Here is a 23,975-nt window from a genome sequence, read left to right as displayed (position 1 = left end):
CCATCTTTCTCCTTCCCTCACTCTCTCCTGGCTTGTCCTGAGAGTGCCACTTGCTTCTCATTCTTTTACAATCAGCATCTTAGGTCTGATCAAAACTGCCCCTAACTCACTGTGGTAGATCGAAGGCCCTTCTGTTGAACAGAATGCATCCTCCTTAGAATGAGTGTGCTTTCAAATGGCACTCCTGCCCATCCACCTAAACACTTATATACACATGAATGTTTTATAATAAAAATATTTTATCACAACTTTTTTCAGTTAACAATTTTTTTCCAGACATTTTGGAATTCACATCTTGTACTTCTCTCTAATGCACATAGGTCCACTTCACTCATTTTGCATACAGGATTCCACCTTTTCATGGACTCAAATGTTGTGATTAATTTCACTATGGGTGAAGATTTCAACTGTTTATCATTTTCTTCAGCTGCAAACAATGCCATAATCAACAGGGATTTGTGGATGAAAGGAACAAGAACATTTGTTCTTCCATTTACTAAAACATATTATAAAGCTAGAACATACAAAGCAGTGGGGTCCATGGAGAAGACCATGTAATAACAAGGAAAGTCTAGAAACTGACTAAGTGTTTACATGGATTTTCTATATCAGATACATGGATGAAGAATGGGTGATTCCACCAATGATTCCAGAACATCTGGGCTACTTGTCTAAGATGGCTCTCCATCTTAAATGCATACATTCCAAAAGAATGCCATACATACATTTTTGAAACACAAAAAGAACCAGAAAAAATATAACTTTGGACAAATGCAGTTTTCAAGTGGGGAAGGCCTTTGTCAAATCTGACACCAAAAGTGGAGCTGTGAAGGAGTTCACCCTTAGATTCATTTGACCACCCAGACAAGTCTACATTGAATACTCAAAAGCATGATATACAGAATTAAAAGGCAAACCACAAACTAGGAAAATAAATTTGCACCATCTGTGAAAGGCCAGAGCTAACTACTTTTTAAAGGTTACTTAGAAAAAAGTGGACATCTGACACAATGAGATCTTATTGAGTTTAGCTCAGGGGAAAAAAAGGTACAAATGTCCAATAAATAGGAAAATATGTGCAAACATGATAGCTTCCAAATAATGCAAATTAAAACAATTTAATGCCATTTTTTGAATATCAGAAAGGCAAAGATTCAAAAGAACCATGATCCTCAGTGTACGCCAACCATAGACCAAAAGCCTCTTGTCGGTGGCTGGTGGGGGTGGGAGTTGTAAGGTCTTTCTGCAGGGAGGGCAGCCGGGATATCTGGACTATAAGTTCAAGTGTCCATGCCCTTGGGTTGTTTTCCTTTTTCCCTTGTTGAGCAATTCTTTCTGACTTTTCTACGTGGTTTTTGAACTCCCCTCCCCTCTCAAACTTTCCCTGGCCCCACTAGTCTAAGTATAGGAAGGAGATCACTTCAACCAGCAACCTGCACTGCCCACTGCTCAGATTCAGGGACTAGGGGGATCCTCTGAGGCTCTCCAGTCACCTCAAAGAGACTAGCAGTGTTTCCCATGAGTTCAGGACAGTGCTTTCCATGCCAAGTCCATGGGAAGTGACAATTCTTGGAGTGACAATTGAGGGTGGTGCTTTGCTACCACACCTGGGACTGACAGATGCTTGCTGAGTCCAGGGCTGCTCTTCTAAGTCTGAAACCCCCAAGCCTCCACACTGCCTCCAGGCTGGAATCTTGTGCACATTCATGCCTGCCAGGGACAGACAGAAATCCTCCACAAAACCAGACATGTCAGCATCAGAAAAGGCTCTGACTGAGACAGGACAAACTTCAGAATGGGCTTAGCCCGGACCTCAAACTAACTCTAATGATAAATCAGTGGAAAGAGAAAGGAGACAATAGCAAAAGCAAGGAACTCGGTAAAAAGGAAAAGGAGACAAATGAAATGAGTGTGTGGATATATGCTGCCTCTGCTGCTAAGTTGCTTCAGTCGTGTCCGACTCTGTGCGACCCCATAGACGGCAGCTCACCAGGCTCCTCCATCCCTGGGATTCTCCAGGCAAGAACACTGGAGTGGGTTGCCATTCCCTTCTCCAATGCATGCATGCATGCTAAGTCACTTCAGTCATGTCCGACTCTGTGCGACCCTATGGACAGCAGCCCACAAGGCTCCTCTGTCCACAGGATTCTCTAAGCAAGAATACTGGAGTGGGTTGCCATTTCCTTCTCCGGTGTATATATATAAAGCTCCAATAATTCAGAACCTAAAATAAGTTAATTTCGAAGAACAGTGTGTGTGTGTGTGTGTGTGTGTGTGTGTGTGTCTGGCAGAGAGGAAGGGAGGGAGAGAGAGAAGCTTGACCTTGCTGAAGGTCAAGGAAGGAGGTAGATGGTTAACTAATTTTTCTGGTCTCCATCTGTTACAACATGGAAGCTTCTTCATGGCTCTGCGGAAAGGACCAGGAAAGGGAGCAGGGGTGGCAGGAGGGCCAGGCAGGGCAGGAGGAAAGGCAGACCCTTTCCTCTGTTCCCCTCCCTCAAGGTCTACAGAGTCTCAGCACACCTGCCCAGGTCTGCTGATGTCCCAAGGGGGCAGTGACAAGTAGTCCTGCTGTTTCAGGGCTTTGAAGAGCTGAATGGCCGGCACCTGGGGAAGGGCCTGAGCTGGAGGCTTCTTAGCTTGGACCACCTGGTTGAGGTCCCTGATCTCAGGACAGGGTCCTGGGGAAGTGGGCTTACTCTGGGGGGAGAGAGGGCCAGGAAGGAAGCAGTAGTCACCCACCTGCTGCAGGACAAGGAGACCCTCAGGGGCTGGGGAGGTGGGGGACACAGCTGCCTGGTGTGGGCCTGGGCTCAGGACAGGGCTGCTGACTCTAGGAGGGGCAGGGCTTGCCAGAGGGGACTGGGGAAACTGGCCTGTGGCTGGAGGGAGCTCAACGTAGCCCTCAAACTCTGGTTTCTGGGGGGCTGAGGCTACAGTGGGTGCATCAGCCAGTCCAGGATGTAAAGTGGGGTTCTGGTCTGAGGGGAGGTTCGGAGGGGCAGCCTGGGACGGAGATGGGGCTCCAGTGGGTGGGGTGAATATCAGGTCTGGAGTGGTGACATATCCAGAGGCCCCAGTGCCATCCTCTGGCCAGCCAGTGGGCAGAACTGTGGGGGCCCTGTCCTTCTGGTCTTGACTACCCTCCATCAGCCCAGGCTCTGGAGGGGCAGGGCCTACCCCTGACTCCAGGGAAGGGCTCCCCTGGGCCCCTTGGCTGGACTTTGTGTCCCCATCCCCAGCCTTGCCCTGCCCCTTCACCTGGGCCAGTGGGACCAGCTGCACCTGCCCCCCTGCGGGCAGACACAGGTACTCCAGGGACCCCGGGGACTGTGGCTTCCTGCTCACACCCGTCTGTGGGGGCACCTGCTGGCCCACAAGGTCAGGCAGGGAGCGGCTGTGGGGCGGCCCCAGATAAGGACCATTGAAGTCAAAGCCTGAAGCCTGGCTCTCAGGCCTGCTTGAGGGGGTGGCCAGCCCTGTCGGGGGGCTGGGGGGCTGCTCCGTGGGGAGGTCCGAGGCAGTCAGAGTCATGTCAGGCTCTGAGGATGAGTCACAGGCGTCTTTAGGGTCCTCTGTGGTGAGAGGTGACACCTCGCTGTGCCTGCAGTATACAGGGAACACGCTGTGGGGAGAACAGGGACAAAGAGGCTGGGACCTCCTTGGGCAGACGTCTCAGCTCATGCACAGGGGCAGAGGGGGTAGTGGGACGAGAGGCCTGGCCGTACCCACAGCTCACAGAAACCTCAGAGCAGGGCAAGGTTGGGGAGCAGGCCGAGAGTAGGAAACCAGATGCTCCTCAGCCTCCCCATGGGTCTGGCTCTCCAGCCTCCGTGCTCTCATTCAAGGTCAAGTAACCCTCCCACCCTCCGCTCCTTGCCATCACCCAGCTTCAGGCCCCAGGTCAGTGTCCAGCCTGGGCTCAATCATCTCCCGCATGAGGGTTAGTGGCAAGCTGGTGGCTCAGATGCTGAGGTCATGAAGGTTCACAGAGCCTCTGCCACCCAGTGGGGCCAAGGCAGTGTGGGGTCTCCCTGGGCAGCAGGGTGAAGGGAGGTCATCTGCTTCAGTCTCCTGCCTCCGGTCATGTCTGAGGTCTGACCCTCACTAACCCAGGACGCCTCTTGCTTTAGCGCCACCAGCCTCCATGGATCTCTTCAAACTGAGGCCCAGACCCAGGCCACCTCCTCCAAACCTCTGGTGTGCAGGAGGCGGCCACCCTCCCACTGCCCAGGGATCCCCTGCCCAACACTCACCCCTCCAGCTGAGGGCAGCTGCTGCCCCACGGCCCCTTGTGTGGGCGGCTCCCACTGCCCAGGGTGACCATGCTGTCTGGCAGCCGGAGTCCGGCGCTCCCGTTCTGGGAAGAGAAACGGCATGTGTATCTTTGGGAGTCAGGGTGCTCCAGAAGGTGCAGATGGAGGGAAGGCCTTGAGGGTGGTGGAGATTCAGGAGCCCCCAGACGAGGCAGATTCTCAGCACCAGCAGGAAGGCCTCCTGACACCAGGGAGACGAGGCCAGAGGGGGCTGGGACCTTGCCGGGGTCCCGGGTCGCCTGAGGACACTCTCTGGATTGTCCCTGCTTCGTGTTCCTCCCAGTCCCCTTTGCACCGGCCATGAGACCCTCCCAAGGCAGCTCTGGTCCCGTGTATTGACCAAAGGGCTCCTGTTCTCCAGGGTCCTCTCAGCCTCCCACGATATGCCCCAGACTCACCACCCTCCCCACTCAATTCCCTTCTCAAAGGAGCCTCATCTCCACCTCCCACATGCCTTCTGCCTGCCGTGGCCTCTCCCACCTGCCACCACCCTGCACCCCTTAGCGCTGAGCTCTGCTGTCCTGTCCTCGGAAAGCCACTCTGCCTCCCACCATCCACCTGACCTTGATGTGACTATGCCTCTCCTGGAGCCTCCCAGGGACCAGCCCCACTACACCAAACCTCCCTCCTGTCCCAGGTGAGTCCCTGCCGGCAGGGCACCCTGAGCGACGGGGGAGACCAGAGGGTCTCAGAGCTGGGCTTATGGGGCTGGCCTGGCTCTTAGAGCTTCCCAATCCCTTCTCTAGCCACCTGCACCCCCAGCCCCACTCAAAACCCACAGGAAGGGGAGCAGGACACGGGCATGGGGACATGGGTGCAGGAGCATGCGAGCCCCCGCACCTCTGCTGCCCTCACAGCCAGCTCCTACCTGGAACAGGTGGCTCTTGCTGGGGTTGGGAATTTTCTCCTCCCATTTCCGATTCAGCCTGGAAAGACAGCAAAGAGGTGACCGCTGCCCAAGACCTCAGGGCAGCTGCCTGTGCTCATGTACGGAGGTGAAACTGAAGCCCAGGGAGAGCTCAGATTTGTCCAAGACCCCACTGGGAGTTGGTGACAGGGCTGTGACAAACAGTGACCCTGGCATCCTCTGGGGCCCTGGATAACACTCTCCCCCGTCTTGGAGTCCCCTTACCTGTACCCATAGACACCACAGAAGTGCAGGACTGGAAGCAGGATTAAGGTGCTGATGACCAGGATGAGGGCTAGGACCCACATGGGCAGCACTTCAGGAAGCCAGGAAGGAAAAATGATTATTAGCATTCAGGGAGGGAAAGGGCTGGAGACTCAGAAGGTGGGGTACAGCTGTTTCTTTGGGGTACAGAGGGGGAGAGGAGGCCAGAAACTGACTAAGAAGAAGGGGGCCTTTGTCTGAGCCACCCATAATGTTGGCTTGGTGGGAGGACACAGAGGGTTAGATACAGGCCAGTAGCAGGAGTTGCTGTCAGAGGGCAGCAACTGTAGCCAAAGGAAATCACAGGGGACCTCCTGAAGGAGGCAGCATATAAGGTGGTCATCAAGAACAGGGACAACAGGAGAGGCAGAGATGGAGAAAGGGGTGATGGTGGAGGAACCAGAAGGTGCAAAGGCCCATCAGACTCTCTCAACTGTCCACTTGGGCTTAAGCCCCTTACTGGCTGGGCCCCTCCAGAACTCCCCTGATCTCTTTCCCTTAGGTCCTGTGGCCCAGTTCTCCTTTCTGCTTGGTTGGGGTCCTCTCTCTGGGGCTCTTTCCCTGACGGTTGGCTGGGACTGAGGACATTGTTGCAAACACTTTGTCCTTTTTCTGCAGCCACCTTCTGGACCTTGTCCTATACTTGTATCCTGGTGGCCACCATGGTGATGGTGTTAGATAAATGAGATTAACAAAAGTAGAAGATTGAGAAGTCAAACCAAAGCTTTCCAATCTCAGGCCCCAGTTCATAGTTACTCAGGCTGAGTGGTCCCTGGGTAGTAGCTTTCGCAAAGGCTAATGAAAGAATGCGTGTGTGTGTGTGTGTGTGTGTGTGTGTGCTCAGTCATGTCTGACTCTGTGTGAACCCATTGACTGTAGCCTGCCAGGCTCCTCTGTCCATGGAATTTCCTAGGCAAGAATACTGGAGCAAATTGTTACTTTCTATTCCAGGAGATCTTCCTGAGCCAGGGATCAAACCCGTATCTCTTGTGTCTCCTGCATTGGTAGGAGAGGCGGATTCTTTACCATTGCTCCACCTGGGAAGCCAATGGAAGCCTGGGCCATATTAATAGAAGGCTAAGGTTCAGTCGGAGGGAGACCTGTTGGTGAGAAGTGCTCTCTCCTCTGTCCTCTGGAGACCTTATCCACAGTCTGTGTTGCACACCAGGAAGTGTAAGTTTCTAATCCTTAATGATGCCTGGGAGGGAAGGATGCTATCCTGGGGTGGGGTTACGTCTCTGTGTTCATATCCTCCCTGTCCTCTGCCCAGCAAGGCTGTGCCAGGAGGGGTGAGGGGTGCATGGCAGACCTACCCCAATCGGTGTCCCAGGACCTTGCCTCACTCCACTCGCTCCAGATCCCATTGTAGTTGCCTGGGTCGGGTTTGACTCTCACTCTGGCCTGGTACCTGCTGGCGGGCTCCAGAGGTGGCAGGGACATGGTGTGGGCATTCTGGAAGTCCTCTGTCTTGGTGTCCTGCAAAGGCAGGTGTGTGAGCAGAAGTGCTGAGGTCTGGGGCGCGTGGGCACAGCTACAGAGCCCTCCCACCTCAGCACCTCAGCCTTCCTGTTACCCATCAGTTCCCAGCTTGCAGTCACATCCCCAAATCTGAGCAGCATCACCCCCACCACGGAAGACCACACTCCAGAGGGACAGGACCAGGGAGCACCTCTTGTACTGAACTCCTGGCACACATGACAACACCAGGGTGCAGAAACCCTGAGGAGTCACCATGTCCCCCCTCACCCTCCCAGCTCGCCTTGGGGTAGCCTGGACCCCAGATATGGCCTCCCCTGGAGTGTGGTGCAGGATGACTGAACCCTGGACCATCATACAGATGTTCAGGAACCCAAGGACCACTCCCAGCTCCACCACTAACCCACTCCCTCCTGGCTTCAGTTTCCCCATTTCCAGCCAAAAGTTCTGGGGCTGGATCTGAGGTTTCTGATCTGACCTCTGTGGAGCCCAAGGTTCTGTCCACAGGCCCCAAGGGCTGCCCGGAGGCTGGGGCCAGATACTGAGCCCTGGGCTGGGGCCCTGCCAGCCTCCCAAGGAGCTGATCTGCTCTTAGCATCTGCACATTTGCATTCTGGATGAGATTCTTATGAAGAAGTGTCACCTTATTATGACTTTTGAAAACCTGTCCTCCAGCTGCCTCTCAGCCCTTCCCCTCCTGATGTCTATGCCCCCTTTGCAACTCAGGGTCTCGTGTACATTTTGGCCAAGTTCACATCATCTCTGTGAGTCTCAGTTCCTTCACCAAAGGAAGGGACAATGAGACTGCTCAGAAGGAATGACCACCAAGTCCCAGTGGCTCTCTGTGACTGGTCACATGCTGGGAGCCAGGCATCTGGCAGGTGGCATTTTCCCAAGTGTTGTCTCTCTGCCCCCTCCTCCCTTCCAGGCCCCTCCCTGGGCACAGGCCCTCACCTCCCATGAGGCTTCTTCTTTCTTGTACTGGACCTGGAACATGCAAGCTATGTGTGAGTAGCTCATTTTTTCTTCTTTCCAGTGCAGGATGTAGCCATCTCTGCCCTTGGTCACATTGAGGGTTGGGGGAGCCATCTGGACTGGAGGGAGGAAAACTTTTAAGGAATATTGTTTCTAATATTCCGCCAGTGGAACATTTCTTGTGTTCCATGCTCATCACAGGTGCTCTCTCCATTGACCCAAGACCCCAGGTCCCACCCTTGTTAGGGTCTTTGCACTCCCACTTCACCATGTCATCTATTTTGACCTGAAATGCCCTTCTCTTGGGAGATGTTAGTACACACTTGATTTGTAGTGAGGTGACCAAAAGTGTGGGTTACCCCTAGTATTTAAATAGAAATAAATGTACTATTAATTTATTCTCATCTAGAGTATTGACACTGTTCTAAGCATTATTATACATGTGAAATTTACATGAATAATTTCACTCAATTATAACAACAGCTGGATGTAGTAAGTACTTTTGATCTGTCCACTTTTCAGACAAATAATTGAGCCCCAGAGTGATTAGGTAACTTTCCAAGGACAGGCAGCTAACAAGTGATAGAGACAAAGATTGCAGTCTAGAAGATCCCAAACAATAAGTAGTGGATTTAAACCCAGGTAACTAAGACAAATCGGCTTCTGTCCCTGACACACACTAGAGATTGGGAAGAAGAACTTGATCGTCTAGAAGCAATGCAGGAGTTTCCTCTGCATGAGGTCCTCGCTATGTAACAGGAACCCGCGAACTTAACCTTCAAGGAACCACAGTCCATTTGCATGCACCCCTAGTATCCAACTGAAGAAGTAAATCACAGATGAATTATTATGAACACTGAAAGTATCAGTCTGGGGAGACTTTGGAAACCTAAAAAAGAAAAATCCAGTCTGGGAAAGAAACGGAAAAAATCGGTGGAAAGAGCAGGAGGTCGTGGAACTTTCGAGCAACTGAGAAGTTGGAGGGGAAAATAAAGTGAAAGTGTTAGTCACTCAGTCGTGTCTGACTCTTTGTGACCTCATATACTATAGCCAGCCAGGCTTCTCTGTCCATGGAATTCTCCTGGCAAGAATACTGGAGTGAGTGGACATTCCAGGAGATTTTCCCAACACAGGGATTGAACCGGAGTTTCCTGCCTTGCAGGCAGATTCTTTACCGTCTGAGCCACCAGGGAAGATAGAGCTAAACGACTGAGATCAAAGGTTTTTTAATACTGATACCCTTGAGGAATATCAACTGCATCTTCCTTTATGTTATTTGTCATTGTTGCATTATTGCTTCTTGAGAACTTCCAGAATAGACTGGAATCATTTTTGTTCCATTTGGCTCCCTGGGCTATTTCATTGAAATTGATACACATGAAGTCTGGACCATGAGGAATGAAACAGTGCTGTTGGAAGATGCTCCACACAGAGGGCTAGGGGTAAACTCACTGTTGTCTGAGCTCTTTATAAGTTTCTCTTCCATCTTTGGTCGAACGGAGATGATGTACTGGCTGTAGTTCCTGGGGTCGGGCACCGGAATCTGGCATCGGTGCTGGATGTAGGGGCTGCCAGTCTCCTTCTGCACGGGTGAGCATTCTTCCTCCCTGAGGATCACGGCAGAGGTCAGGGCAGGGGGAGGCAGGGCCATGTAAGGGGTGAGATCTCAGGAGGAGCTGTGGCTTCTGCTGGCTCCGGGGGCAGAAGGAGGCCTGGAGAGGGTGAGGCTTAGAGGAGGGGAGGGGACAGAGGCAAGGGACACTCACCGTGCATTGGGGCCGGTCTTGTAGAAGAGGGTGAAGGAGACGGAGTGGGTTACCTCGGACCTCACTTCCCAGGTGCAGGTGAGCAGGGCGGCCCCGTCAAAGAAGCACTGGAGGTTCTGAGGCTGGGCCTCATCCCCTGGGAGGGAGAACAAACCCTCCTTCGGTCCTCATTCGTTCATTCCCTAGCCTTCAGTGGACCTACCATGAGACTCGTCACAGAGAGACTGTGGGGCCAAAAACGTCAGGGGTTAAACTCAGCCTGACCTGCCAGCCGTGTGACCTCAGGTCAGAGGGTGAATTCTGTGAAACTTCACACCCCCTGTGCAAAATGGGGAGGACATCTCAGCCTCGGGGTTCGGGGATTTATTAAATAACACCGTCATGTTGGTGTGTCCACATGTCATGCAGCTCTCAGGAAAACACAGCTGCCCATATGCCATTGTGATTAAATTGTAATTATTCCTCCACAGAACGTGGACAGCAAACTGGGGCCTGGGGGTGAGTCAGATGCAGCCACTGCCTCTGCAGAGTCACAGTAGGGATGGGGTGGGCCCAAGGAAGCCACTCTGAACACAGAGCACCCGAGGATCCTGTCGTGTGGACACTGGGCTCCCATCCTGGAGCTGTAATGAGCTCTCCTCTCCACAAGGGAGCATTGTCCCAATTCTGTTACCTGGCTGGGAGTTCCAGGAAACCTCCTGGCTCCACTGGCTGGGTCTTCCTGAGAGCCCCGAGCCTGGAGCCAGCCTGGTGCGCACTCGGGCCACGTAGGTGCTGCTGGGCAGGAGGTGCTTTAGCCCCAGGATGGCCTGGGGGGACTTGGAGTAGGTGATGTGGGCATCCTGGAAGGGAGAGGGGCTGTTGGAGCAGGGCCGGCTGGGCTGGGTACCTGTGGGTTTGGGGCACAGTTGGTGGGGTCCCTACCTCCCAGGAGTCCTGAAGTCGCTTGTAGACCACTTCAAACTCCAGGCTGGACAGCCAGTGGCTCTGGAAACCCTCATGGGCTATACTCCAGGACAGCAGGAAACTCTCCCTGGTAGCAGTGATGTTGAGGTCCTTGGGTGTGGGGGCCTGCACTGGAGGGACAGGAAGGAAAGGGTCCCTAAAGGGCTGGATGACTGTGCAGGAGGTGAAGGCCCTCTGTGGCCCATGTGTGGACAGGCCTGGGTCCTAGGCCAGGCACTGCTCCCACTGGCTGAGTGACCTTGGACAGACTCCTCTTCTCCATGGACCTCAGACTGCCCTCTGCTAAATCGTGGGGATTCAGTGTGAACATGAATGAAGCTGTGCAGATTCCTAGGCCTCAGAACATAAGCTCCATAAAAGGTGCTCAAATTAAACTCCAAAGGGAGCTTCCTTCTGTCCCCACTGCCCATGAGGTGGCCTGTGTGGCCTCCTTCCCAGTAGAGGGCACTGTGATTCCTGTACCTCCCTCTTCAGTCCACACTTTATTAGTTCCTCTGCCCAGGGTCACCCTGCACCTCTCAGTACCCAGCAGACGTGTATCCTCCTCTGGAAACTTTTTGGGTCCCTCCCCAAGGCAGAATCCCTTGTTCCTTTTCCTGGCCCACCACACCCTTTGTATGGTCCTTACAACCCTGGAGGATTAGATGTTTCCACATCTTCCTCCCCAAGTAGGCCAGGAGCTCATGGACACTCCAGGGTTCCCTGTCCTCACAGGGGACTACCCTTGGCCAGGGACCCCAGGCCTTACCATGCTGGCTCAGATTAACGGTGAGCTCAGTGACCAGAGGCTGGTCCGGTCGGAATGAGAAGTAGTCATAGTCGGCAAGGACAAAGTTTCGGTAAGGAATAACACATTTTCTGGGTACACAGCCAGGACAAAGGCTGTTTAACCAGGGCTTGTCGTCACTAAGATTGCAGGACACTCGCTGTGGATGGTCCCTGCCAGGAGAGGACAAGGTTAGCCCAGAGAGAAGAATCACTCACTCACAAACATTAACGGGCGGTTCCTACGTATAAGGCTTTGTTTAGTACCAGGGAGCCTGGCAGGAAACAAAACACATGCAAATTCCTGTCTACAGTGCAGACATCCTAATAGAGGCAGACATACACAAAACAATGAAGGAATGATGTCACATGTCAAATGGAGGAAATTGTACATAGACAAGTCAGGAAGGAAAGAGGTATGAGCAGGCCAGAAGGGCTGGCCTGGGGATACAATTTGAAATAAAGGAGGCAGGGAAGGTCTCTTGGAGAAGGTGACAGCTGAGCAGAAACTTGAAGATCAGGGAGGGAGCCGGAAAGAGGATTTCAAGGAAAGGGAACAGCAAGTGCAAAGGTCCCGGGGGTAGACATAGGTTTGGAATGTTGTATGACTAGGCAATTAACAGTGCGTGCAGAGTAGAGATGTGAGGGTGAGAGGTCCAAGAGCCTAGTAGAGGGAGGTTACAGAAAGTCAGTGCTTGAAAGGAATGTAAGGAATTTTGAATTCACTGGCAGTGAGGAAAATTGAGAGTTATGAGCAAAGGAGTGATGTTTTGACACACACTTTGAAAGGATTCCTGTGGCTGCTGAGCTGTGGATAGATTGAGTTGGGGGGGGCGGCAATCCTGGAAGCAGAGGGACAAGTTAGGAGGCATCTGGACTATCTCAGTGATAAAAAGTGGTTTGAATCAAGGTGTTAGCCAGATTCACTTTCTATTTGAAGATGAAGTCGATCGCATTTGCTGATGGATTGGATGCTGCGGTGGAGAAGGAAAGGAGAGAAAGGAGACTGAAAAGCAAAAAATAAAAGACTGCCCCCATTTGTCTGGCTTGAGCCCTTGGAAGCTCCCCTTTAGTGAACTGAGATGGGAATCTAGCACAGGGGCTGTCTTTGGGAGGCAGAGCAGGAACTTGTTTAGGACACTTAAAGACTATAAGGAACAAAGTGGAGAGGCAAGTGCACCTATGGTTCTGGAACTTGGGGAAAGGTCCGGGCTGGAGAGAGTGTGTCTGGGTCAGAGCCATAGTCTGGGGCTGGATCTCTGCCGCTGGATCCTGATGCAAGAAGATGGAGGTTCAAGAGCCCTGGGACATCGTCCCCTTTGGAGTAGGGAACAGACTAGGAGACATAAAAGGGCGGGCCAGGGGGACATGGAGAAGGGCCCGGGTGCTGGCCAGGGTCAGGGAGGGAGGTGCCACAGTGGGACCTCGTGCTTAGGCCCAGCCAGTCCTTGTCAGGTGCTGCCTGTGGGTGTGTGGGGAGAAGGCCAGGACTAACCACTGATTTACACCAAGTGGGCATCACTGACTCCAGTGGGAGCAGTTTAGATGGCCTGCTGGGGGCAGCAGAGTCCTGGGAGAGTGGGCTCTGGAGAAAATAACTGAGAGGCACTGGAAACAGGGCTCCCGACCACTCTTTAGAGGAGGTTCCCTCAGAGCGAAGCAGAGAATGGACAGCCAGGCTAGGAGACCAGACTCGGGAGGCCCTGAGCTGCAGTCTGGTTGGCATCTGTAAGTGGATCCCGGGACAGTGTCCCTCTACAGCATGGGGACAGTGGAGATTGTGATGGCAGTGATGTCCTTGAGCAGCAAGACCAGGTGGAACCCTGGCTCTGGCCTCAGACAGGCCTGGGACAGGTAATCACTGCAGGGAGTACCCAGGGAGGTGGCAGGCCATGGTGGGGGGAGGTGCTGGGAAGCTTCTCTTCTGGGGGTGTCTGCTGTCCCAGTGCAGGAGGAGGCAGGCCACAGCTGATGGTGGAGGTCAGGGCAGTGGACAAGGAGGACAGTGGCTCTGGGGAGAGCAGGAGAGAGTGAAAGATTCACAGCTGAGGGTGGAGGTTGAGGCAGTGGACAAGGAGAATGGAGGCTCTGGGGAGAGCAGGGGAGAGAGTGCAAGGGCGCTGATGCTGTAGAATGAGAGCCCTTCTTCTTAGGGGAGGCTGTCAGGGGTCTCCCCAGACTCTGTGATGCCCACTGTTTAATTACTTCCATTATGGTGAGTTAGACTCTCACCGGATCCCAGAATGGTGGGAGCACCTTCCCAAATGGGCTATGCCCTGGAGACTAGGTGAGGAGAGAGGAGAAGCCCCCACTCTGGAGGGAGCAGGGCCTGGGGGAGACATGGAGCTTAGCCTTGCAGGCTGGACACAGGACATTGGTCCTGCTCAGGCCTTGACCTCACTGTGTGGCCAGGGAGAGGGACCTCACCTCTGCAGCCTCAGTTTCTCCATCTGTGAATTGGACATCATGTCCCTGTCCTGCCCACTTCATAAGGAGGATGAACCAAAATTGACTTCTGCCGACTGATTTTGTTCAATTGTGACAAAATAAGAGATTATCACCATCATCAACAATATTAACATCGGAGGCTCTTCCCCCAAAGCAGACATCAGACACAAGCCCCTGGGCCCGGCAGGCCGCCTGATGGGGCAGGAACTCCTAGGCAGGGATCTCTTGTCCCTACCTTCTGTCCAGCCCCGAACCCCTGGCACTGCCCACACAGCAGCACCCCTTGCTTCCCTCCAACCCTGAGCCCTGCCTCACTCACTCCTTGAGCCTGCGGTAGAGGGTCACGTTGACCAGTCGCTGGGCATCTTGGGTATCCGCCCACCTGCAGATGATCCGGCTGGTGTAGTCATTATGGCAGCGCAGGGTCTGCAGTGGGACAGTCCCTGCCAGGGAGGGAAGCAGAAAGAGGGTCACAGCTTCCCGCTCAGATGTCCCTTGTCACCACCCCTTGCAGCCCCTCCTGGGTGCATAGCACTGCGGAGAAGTCTCCCAGAGTCCTGTACAGGCTCCTAGAGCCCAGGTAGAGTGTCCCCAGAGGCCTTGGCGGGAGCAGGGGGGGCTGTCTCTGCAGGTGTGCAGGTGTAAGGGAGTCAGCTGTGGACCCTCCTGTCTGGGGAGAAACACAATATTCTAGTTGATTCAGAGCATATGTCCTGAGCCTCTGCCTTGCCCTGCTCCTGGAGGAAGAGAGACCCTCCCACTACAGGTGGGGACATGCATCAGACACAGGCCCTGCCCCTGGGCCCCTGGGTGGGTGCAGCCTGGGAACAGAGGCACAAACCCACCCCTAAGGGCTCTACTCTGGGACCTCCCCTTCCTGCTCTTGGATCAGGCCCCACTGGGCCTGATGCTTGGAAAGTGGAGTGTGGTTCCCAGGGTTATCAGGGGAGCTGAGTTCTCCAGGAACCCTTGGGGAGGGTGGTCACTGATCTGAGGAGCCCGGTGTGGGGGGGTCTCAACAGGGCCTTGAGGCAAGAGGAGATACCTCCCCGCCCAGGCTGAGGGTCCCTAGGAGCAAAGGTACAGAGGTGGGAACTGGTCAAGACCTCCGGGTGCTGAGTGTCTGGGGGGACAGAAGGTCAGACAAAGGACTGGAATGGCCAGCCGGGAGATTAGAGGTCTGGAATGCCACACTGGGAAATGTGGACAGAGAAGCCACACAACCAGAGAGGGTCCTTACAGGAGGCCAGAGAAGAATGAGCGGGAGTGTGGGGGGAGGGAAGGGAGGCCTCCAGGGAAAATCAGGAGAGAGAAGAGATGGTGGGGGTGGAGAGAGGGCTGGGGGTCTGGGTTCTGTGGCCCAGCAGTGAGGAGGGGGACACGGAGAGGGAGGGGTGATCCGGCTCACCTTCAGCCCCTGTTATGCTGAGTCCCCAGCAGAGCGCCAGCAGAGCCAGGGGGAGCAGCCCCCGGGTCAGTGTCATCTCGTGATTCAGCTCAGGAGAACAGGTGGCCCGCTTGGGTGGGTCCAGGTCTGGGCAAGGTGTGGGTTCCTCACTGTCCTGGAGTCTTGTGTTCCTCCCCTGCTGGAGGCTGGGCTAGATCCATGTCTTTGGTTCTTGGAAATCCTCCTCTCTCTGGGATCCTGCCTCCTCCAGGCCTGCGGAAGGAAGCGTCAGCCCATGGGACTCGGCCCACGTGGTAAGGCAGACCCAGGAGTGGCCTTGCTGCCTGCCTGCAGCCCTACTGCTGCCTCAGCCTGGCCCTTGGGACCGTCTCTGCTCCTCAGCTCAGTGCCCGGGATGTGACCGTGAAGGAGATGCACTTAGTGGCCTCTGCAGATGTGGGTTCCCACTGGGTCACACTGCCCTGGTGATGAGAGAATCCAAGAGGGAAGCCTGGTATTTGATTTTTACCCCCACCAGATACTGACCCAGGGGAGTCACTGGGAGTTGGGGTGAGTGAGCGTGTGCACACACCCTCAACACACACACACACACACACACACACACACACACGAGACTGGTGCTCTCCCTACCCTGTTCCATTTACCTCATTCCTCCCACACTACCCCTTGAAATGCCGGTTCCCTTTTTCTCTGCAGAAGGTTGGGGATTTCCTCGTTTCATTTCATCCAGCCCCCGGGAAGTACCAGGAAAGTAGAACAGAGAGAACCATGACTCCTTTTCTGTCTGTAAGATTGTCGAAAACTTCACTCAAGCTGCAGACACATATACCAGAAGCTCTGTTGCTGGGAAAAGCACAGCTCTAGGCTCAGCCAAACTGACTTTCAACACAGGCCCTGTCCCTCCTGTGCTGGTGGCCTGGGCTGACTTATCAGTGCTCTCTGAACCTTGCTCACTAAATCTGTAAACTGGGCCCAATCCGACGTATCTCACATGAGATCATGAGGGAGAACCAAACTTGATGATGTTTGTGGGGTGGTTAGTTCAAGAAATGCCTGGGAAGGAAGAGTGGGTTTGTCTGGGGCTGGGGGAGAGTATTTTAGCTCCTTCAGGGCAGCAGTGCCTTGGCAGGCAAAGGAGAGTCTGCCTGAGCCGGTGCAGCTTGCTCTGCCTACCTGGAACTCAGCTAAAAACTCAGAGCTTCTCTTTGGGTCTTAGCACAAATGCAAATTCCTCACATGTAAAGAGGTCAATTCTTCTGAAAGTCAGTTATAAGTTTAACACAACTCTAATCAAAACTTAACAAGATTTTCTTTCTTTTTGGAAGGAATTCACAAGGGAAAAAATATGTGTGAGGACAGTTAATAAGACTTTAAAAACTAAGAAGTCTCATAGAAAAATGGGTCTTCCTCGATGGCTCAGCAGTTAAAGAATCTGCCTGCAATACAGGAGACACAGGAGACACCGGTTTGATCCCTGTGTTGGGAAGATCGCCTGGAGGAGGAAATGAAAACCCACTTCAGTATTCTTGCCTGAAAAATTCCATGGACAGAGGCACCTGGTGGGAAGTCCATAGGATTGCAAAGAGTTAGACACGACTGAGTGAGTAAGCACTCATAGAAAACAAACTTTTGGTTACCAAACGGGAAGTGGGGAGGGGTAAATTGGGAATATGGGGTTAACAGATGCACGCTACCATATATAAAATAGATTAACAACAAGGACTAACTGTACAGCACAGGGAACTATATTCAATAATAAACTATTATAAATAAACTATGTTTATAATAAACTATAATGGGAAAGAATCAAAAGTAAAACAAATACAGATATATATATGTATAACCAAATCACTTTGCTTTACTGAAACCTACTAAATATTGTAAATCAACTATAGCTCAATAAAATAATGAGTTTCCACTCAATAGCAAAATTTATTATAAAGACCTGATAAGTAAAGTAATGGATTTTCACACACGTACACACATGCGCACACACGCAAAACAAATCAGTGGACATACTGATCAGATGAACTGTATTTCACCAGAGAATGTACTATATGAAGAGGAACCACAAATCAGTATTAAGTGACGGAATAATAAAAAGTGTTGAGACAATTGAATAACAACACAAAACATATCAGCCTAAATCCCTACCTTACACCATTCCCCATGTATCAAATCAATGAAAAATTTAAATATAGGCAGTTAAATCCTATGAAACTTGCAAATTGTACAAGTGAATATCTTTGAACTATTTAAGCTTCAAAGCACTAGAAGAAATCAAAGACAAAGGCTGACAAATAAAAGTGCATAAAAGTGAACACTTCAGTATTTTATAAAAATAACTGAGCCACAAAGCAAAGGACAAAGTGCAAAATAAATGTTTGTGCCAGAAGTATGGAGAACAAACGACTACCTTTATGCTATAAATAGTTCAAGCAAATTAATGACGTCCAAGGACACAAGCATAAAAGACAGCTACATGCAGAGAATTCGTATTAGTGGCTAACAATTTCAAAACATTTACCATCATCTGGCCACTGTTCAAAAGGCTTTACAGATATTAATACATCAATGTGTAGGTTAAAATCTCCACTTTGTAGATGAGGAAACTGGTATAGGTCCATGATGATACAGCAGAAAGGAACAGGCTAAGACTGTAGCACAGGAGACTGGCTTTAGAATTTGTGCTCTTAACCAGTCATAATAGTGAGTGGCATAGTGTTTCCCAATTATTGGTATTGTAAATCTCTATTCTGACATATACTGAGCCAACAGATACTTCTACATATATGCACACATATCTGTGCAAAAACAAAACAAAATATTAAAACATCTTAAGCAGCATGCTCAGGGAGATTTGAGAAATCATGGCCATTTAAGAACAGATTGCTATGCGAAGAACAAATAAATGGAGTTCTTAGCATTTGAAGGTAATTGAAATTTTACTGAAGTTTTATTGAAGAAATCCATAAAACAAACAAACAAACAAACACCATAACTCAATAATGGGCCAAATCAGAATTAACACTATAAACTGTCATGTTACAAAGGTAGATACTGAAGACAGCGAATAGGCTAGGAAATGGAAAGTCTTAGAGAAAAATTGACGCCTAGGAAAGAAATTCAAGAGTTCCAACATCTAGAAGCAGAAGACAGAGAACTGAGGGCAGGTACGGCAGACAGTGTCGGTTACCTAGCTGTCCCCTTTCCCCTTGGTAACAAAAGGTTAGGTTTTACCTAGGTTTATTGCTGTACAGAATAAAAGATCTTATTTCTTACACTCTCCTATTGCTAGGTGTGGTCATATGACTAAATGTTGTCCAAGAAGATGTGAGTAGAATCATTGGGTGTGCCTTTCAAAAAAAGTTGCTTAAAGGAAGTGGCTCAGGTAGGAGGAATCTATTTTTGTTTTTTCCTTCCTCCAGTTTGCAGTGATGGCTGGAGTTCCAGCAGTCATTTTGAATTATAAGGTTCTCTTGAGTGTAGAAGTCATATGCAACAGAAAAAGAGGAACCTCGATCCCTCTTCTCGCTGTGGACCAACCATACAGTCTGAGACTGCTTACCTCTGGACATCTTTTATGTGAGGAAAAAAATAAACTTATATAGTATTATGCTACTGTTATTTGGGGTTTTTCCATGTGCAACCAAAGAGATACAACTGCAAATAGAAGAAAAATTCACAGGGCTTTAAAATCAGGCAATAATCTACTAAGTTAAAAGCAAGATTCATTTTTAATAGCCCTGTATTCAGTCATATGCTAATAAGCTTTTGGTCATCAAAGAGTAAAAAGGTAATCCTAGAAGCTTCCAGAAGTAAACAAACAAGTTATTTTCAGCGACAAAAGATTGGGTTTGCAAGGTCCTCTAATAAGTAACACAGGACTCTAAATAGATAGTAATGTCTTGAAAATACTGAGAGGAAAATATGTTTGAACCTAGAAATATAAAAAGTCTAGCTTACTTTGAAGTTCAAGGGGGAAAAAAATCACAATATTTTGGAAATGTAAGGATAAAAAAAGCTTTCCAGATCTTTTTAAAGAAAATTACTCTAGCATGTATTTCAGAAAAAAAAAAAGTTCCAAGAAAAAGAGATAGCATATGATACTGGAATTAGTTATGAGAAACCAATAGAACTTACTGTTAAGTAAAGAAATATTGTTACTGACTTCTCTGGTGGCTTATACGGGAAAGCGTCTGCCTACAATGCGAGAGACCCGGGGTCAATCCCTGGGTCAGGAAGAACCTCTGGAGAAGGAAATGGCAACCCACTCCAGTACTCTCGCCTGGAAAATCCCATGGATAGAGGCATGTGGTAGGCTACAGTCCATGGGGTAGCAAAGAGTCGGACACGACTGAGCAACTCCACATTTCAAAGTAAAAACAAATAAATACACAGTAACAATATCGAAGTAAAACTGAGATCATTTTAACACAAGTGTTGGCTGTGAGGTTACAGGTAAAAAGCAGAGATGAACCAAAAGCCTGTTAAGGATCTTGCCTTGTTTTGGAGGAGTGTATATATTCTGAGTAAGCCCAAATGCTGATGGAAAATATAAGTTAAATATAAATATGTGTGTTTAAAATGTAAGGGTTTAAGATCACTATGAGTGAGGATTAAGCATGGAAACCAGAAGATGACAAGATGAGGGAAAGGAGAAGGAGGGAGAGGGAGGAAGAGGAGAGAAAAACCAAATGCCTTCTCACTCAAAATAAAATAAACATGCTCACCAAAATTCTCAAACTCATGCAGAAATTTAATGATAAAAATAGCAATTGGAAAAGGGAAAAAAAGGCACAAATTCACTCCAGACAAAAACAATTTCATAGGACAACCTGATGAAGATTTTAAAAAGAACAATGCATCAACTCTATTTGTGTTTAATAGAAATAGATCAACACACAGATTAAAAGGAGAAAAAGATAAGCTTATCTTGACAGATGCCTTTAAATATTTGATAATACAAAAGCCATTCCTGATGAAACAAAGAAATAAACCTTGGCAAATGAGGAATTGAAAAGAATGTTGGCATTTCTGGGTATGTACTAGAAAACTACAGTAACATTAGAGTCAACAGGAAATGTCCGTACCCTCTGCTTTAAAGTAGAAGGCTGCCTGCTGTTGTTATGACCCCTATTTCGAGATCAGTCTTCCCCCAAGTAATCTCTAAATTCGAGACAATCCAAATTAAGACTCCAGAAAGATTTTCAACTGGCTTAACAAACTGATTCTAGATTATAACAAATCCAACTGAGGGACGTGCTCTATTGGTTAGAAAAACAATTAATATAATAGTAGACAGATGGAACAGAAAATGTTAAAGAAAAGAACTACTTAGGAATTGGAAGTAATAATAGAATTTCAAATCACAGAGAACACATGGTTTGCACACTCAAAATTAATTATATTGAGACAACCAGCTAATCATTTTTTTAAAAGCTAGATGATTACTTTACTTATTACCTACACCTCCAAATTCTAAATGGATTAAAGATTTAAATGTCAAAGCTAAAAATGATAAAAACTCTAAAATATTTCTTTAATCTCAGGGATTGAATAAGACACTGAATCCAGAAAGCCTGAAATACAAAATAATGACAGATTTGACTTAAAAGCAATGAATACATTTTTATAAAATGCAAGGTATCTTTAAACACACCAAGAAAAAAATAGAGTGGTAATCTGAGAGACATATTTTCAACATATGTCAATAAATGGTTCATACACGTGATAAATGAACACTCCTAAAATGCTCCAAATGTATTAATACTCAATACATAAAAGACAACCAACCCACTGAGAAATGTAAAGGACATTTCCATGCACATTACAAACAGAATCCAAATGGCCTTTCAACACATGGAAGATGCACAACTTCACCTATCACCAGGGAAAGGAAAAATCCAAGTGAGAACCAGATAATTTTCATCCATTACACTGAACACAATTAAAAGATGGACTGTTCCCTTAAAGAGAAACCAGCCTTTTTATGCACTGTCATGGGGTGTATGTTAGTTCAGCTACTTTGAGGATGGTTTGACAATATCTATTATTATTTTAAATGTGCAGTCTCTTGCCCAGCAATCCTGCGTCTAGGAATCTGGGCTGTAGGAACACTTTCACAGGTGTGGAAAACTGGAAACCATCTAAGTGTCTAACAACATAGGATCGGGTAAATTGTGGTGTACCTACGAAATGGAGCAGGACCCCCTGGTCCTTGCCCACCCTCTACCCCACCATGTCCTCCTCTTGCCTTTTGTCTGTGGAAAACTTTAGTCAAAGAATAAGTTTAATCAGAAAAGTGAGAAATACAGAAACAAAGGAAAATGGTCAAAAGAGACCAAATAATAATAATGTAATCATTAAGCATAGTCAAGGATCTTTAGTGCTTTCTCAAGGGCTATAGATAATATTCTGAGCCATATCCTGTGAGCTGTCTTATAGATACTAAGACGCCAAGATGTAGAAGTTGACTACATGACGACCAGACTGTACCCACAACATAAGCTGCCACGATTCTGAGAATTGGCCTCAAAGAAATGGGAACAAATGGACCCCGGAACTGAAGATTAACTGTACCTAAAACAATAATGATGACACTGGTCAGATCACCAACGACCAATTTGAAGATGACTGTCAGAGCTGATTGGGCTGTTTCTGTATGTAGCCCCCATCCCCACCTTCTGTTTATAAAAGCTCTTGCCCCACTGGTTGCCAGTGTGGGGAGTTGGCCTTTGGACAGACATCCATAGCGCCCTGCCACCACAGTGGCCAGCATCTGAAATAAAGCAAACTTTCCTTTCCACCAACCTGGCCTGCTTATTGGCTTTTGAATGGCAAGCAGCCAGACCCCATCATGCTCTTTCGCTAACACCTAAACTGATAAATGTCATGTATCTCTTAGGGCTAATTAATGAGTCAAATCTCTACATCTTATTATGGAATGTTGTCCAAAATGTAATACTAAGTGGAAAACTAAGCCACAGGACAACATGTATGGTATAATCACTTTTACGTACTCCCAATTTTTAAATTTTTAGCAAAGCATAGATCCATGGATTCACTCGTTTAATATTAAACACATTCATTAAAGAACTCAAGAAGTATCATATGATGTTAGTAGATATTGCTATTGCTAAGTCACTTCAGTCGTGTCCGACTCTGTGCGACCCCACAGACAGCAGCCCACCAGGCTCCCCCGTCCCTGGGATTCTCCAGGCAAGAATACTGGAGTGGGTTGCCATTTCCTTCTCCAGTGTATGAAAGGGAAAAGTGAAAGTGAAGTCGCTCAGTCGTGTCCGACTCTTAGCGACCCCATGGACCACAGCCTACCAGGCTTCTGTGTCCATGGGATTTTCCAGGCAAGAGTACTGGAGTGGGGTGCCATTGTACAACATAAATAAAACTAATGAATGAAAAAAAGGGTGACCCAAAATTAGCAGGACAGATTTTACTTGTTATAAAACCATTAGCAAGCAAGGAAGATGATAAGCAGAGAAAATTAGAATCTGTTTATAAAAAAATGTAACAGCGAAGCGTCTAAAGACTAAACATTGCACATTTGCAACTTGTTGCTGTGGGCTGCCTGACGAGTCCCCACAGGCTCTTATCTCAGTGGGGACCCAGAGAAACACCTGCCTTCCCATCCCCAGGGCAAGTGCACACCTGGACGAAAATAACCCCAGACACCCACCGCCTAGCCAACTCACTTCAGTAGCAGGCATCCACAGCCGGGCCCAAACTCAACTAATTGACAGTGGTCAGGGCAGAGTACGACCATAAAGAAAACATTCTTGAAGGGGGGAAGACATGTCTCTAAGTAAGTAAGGAACCAGCTCCCTGCTTATCTTCCGACATGAGCTTCTCAACCCACACCAATCTAGGTCTGAGCACAACAAGGTTCCTGGCTTCATCATCTGCCTCCAGTATCTCTGCATCCCCGTGGACATCCACACATGTGTGCATGCACATGAATGTGTGTGCATGTGCGTGCACACACAGACTTTTTCTAAACCAGGATGTCAGGGACTGTCGACACTCACTTGTTCTAGACGTGAGACAGAAGCCCAGGACAGGATATTATCACTGCCACCAACACTTTAATGATGCCTTAGTGACAAAGTAAAGACAGTGGTACACAGCTGTGTGACTCCTAGGCCTGAACCCTCTACTGCCCCAGGCATCTTCCCTGCTGACAGGACAGTCGGATCCAGCGGTGAGGACTGGACCCCCAAAGCCCTTCCCCCAACACCCAGGCAGGTCGGTCCCTGCTGTGTCTCCTCACCCACTGGCTGCCCAGGAGTCTGGGTTCAAGTTTTTCTAAGAGGCCAAGCCCTAACCTCCCAAGTCCCTGGGGCAAACTTGCTCACTTGACACCCCCAGGCTCTCCCTGTCCTTCCCATCCCAGACTCCCTCACACCCCTGCTCCTGACCCCACCCTCCAGCCTGCCCCGAAGCCCACACGTACCCTCTTTGTGCCGGGACAGACAGACCTTCTGTGGTGTCTCCTGGAGGCAGTCAGCGAGCCTCTCAGGCTTCCTATTTATGCTGACGTTGTTAGGAAACAGAAGCAGAAAGAGGAAGCGGCAGGCCCTGGCCTCTTTCTGTACAAGTGCCTCTTCACAAGATTGCCTGACTTCCCAGAATTGTGGACACCAAGATATGAAGTTTTATTCTGAGCC

The 23,975-nt window shown here is 49.3% G+C and overlaps 1 protein-coding gene across 3 annotated transcripts; it reads right to left on the bottom strand.

Annotated features, from left to right (window-relative positions):
- Nucleotides 1-455: 455 nt before the first annotated feature.
- Nucleotides 456-23,813, bottom strand: CSF2RB (colony stimulating factor 2 receptor subunit beta). 3 transcript variants are annotated; one of them, XM_081588269.1, is made up of 14 exons: nt 23,762-23,813; nt 15,292-15,543; nt 14,203-14,326; nt 11,419-11,609; nt 10,629-10,780; nt 10,378-10,546; nt 9,705-9,840; nt 9,391-9,545; nt 7,918-8,057; nt 6,801-6,963; nt 5,449-5,539; nt 5,185-5,242; nt 4,257-4,360; nt 456-3,625 (listed from the first exon to the last, which is right to left on the bottom strand). In XM_081588269.1, the coding sequence occupies exons 2-14, from the start codon at nt 15,365-15,367 to the stop codon at nt 2,515-2,517; spliced, it is 2,670 nt and encodes an 889-aa protein (XP_081444395.1). In that variant the 5' UTR covers nt 15,368-15,543; nt 23,762-23,813; the 3' UTR covers nt 456-2,514. The 3 variants fall into 3 exon arrangements, with proteins under 3 accessions (XP_081444395.1, XP_081444396.1, XP_081444398.1); XM_081588270.1 differs by having other exon boundaries at nt 456-3,604; XM_081588272.1 differs by lacking the exon at nt 11,419-11,609 and having other exon boundaries at nt 456-3,604.
- Between the last annotated feature and the right edge of the window lie 162 nt (nt 23,814-23,975).

This window comes from Giraffa tippelskirchi, chromosome 4 (genome assembly GCF_054371585.1).
Source record: "Giraffa tippelskirchi isolate mGirTip1 chromosome 4, T2T-mGirTip1v1.2.pri, whole genome shotgun sequence".
In the NCBI taxonomy this organism is placed as follows: Eukaryota; Metazoa; Chordata; class Mammalia; order Artiodactyla; family Giraffidae; genus Giraffa; species Giraffa tippelskirchi.
This window is presented reverse-complemented; position numbering and strand designations above follow the sequence as displayed.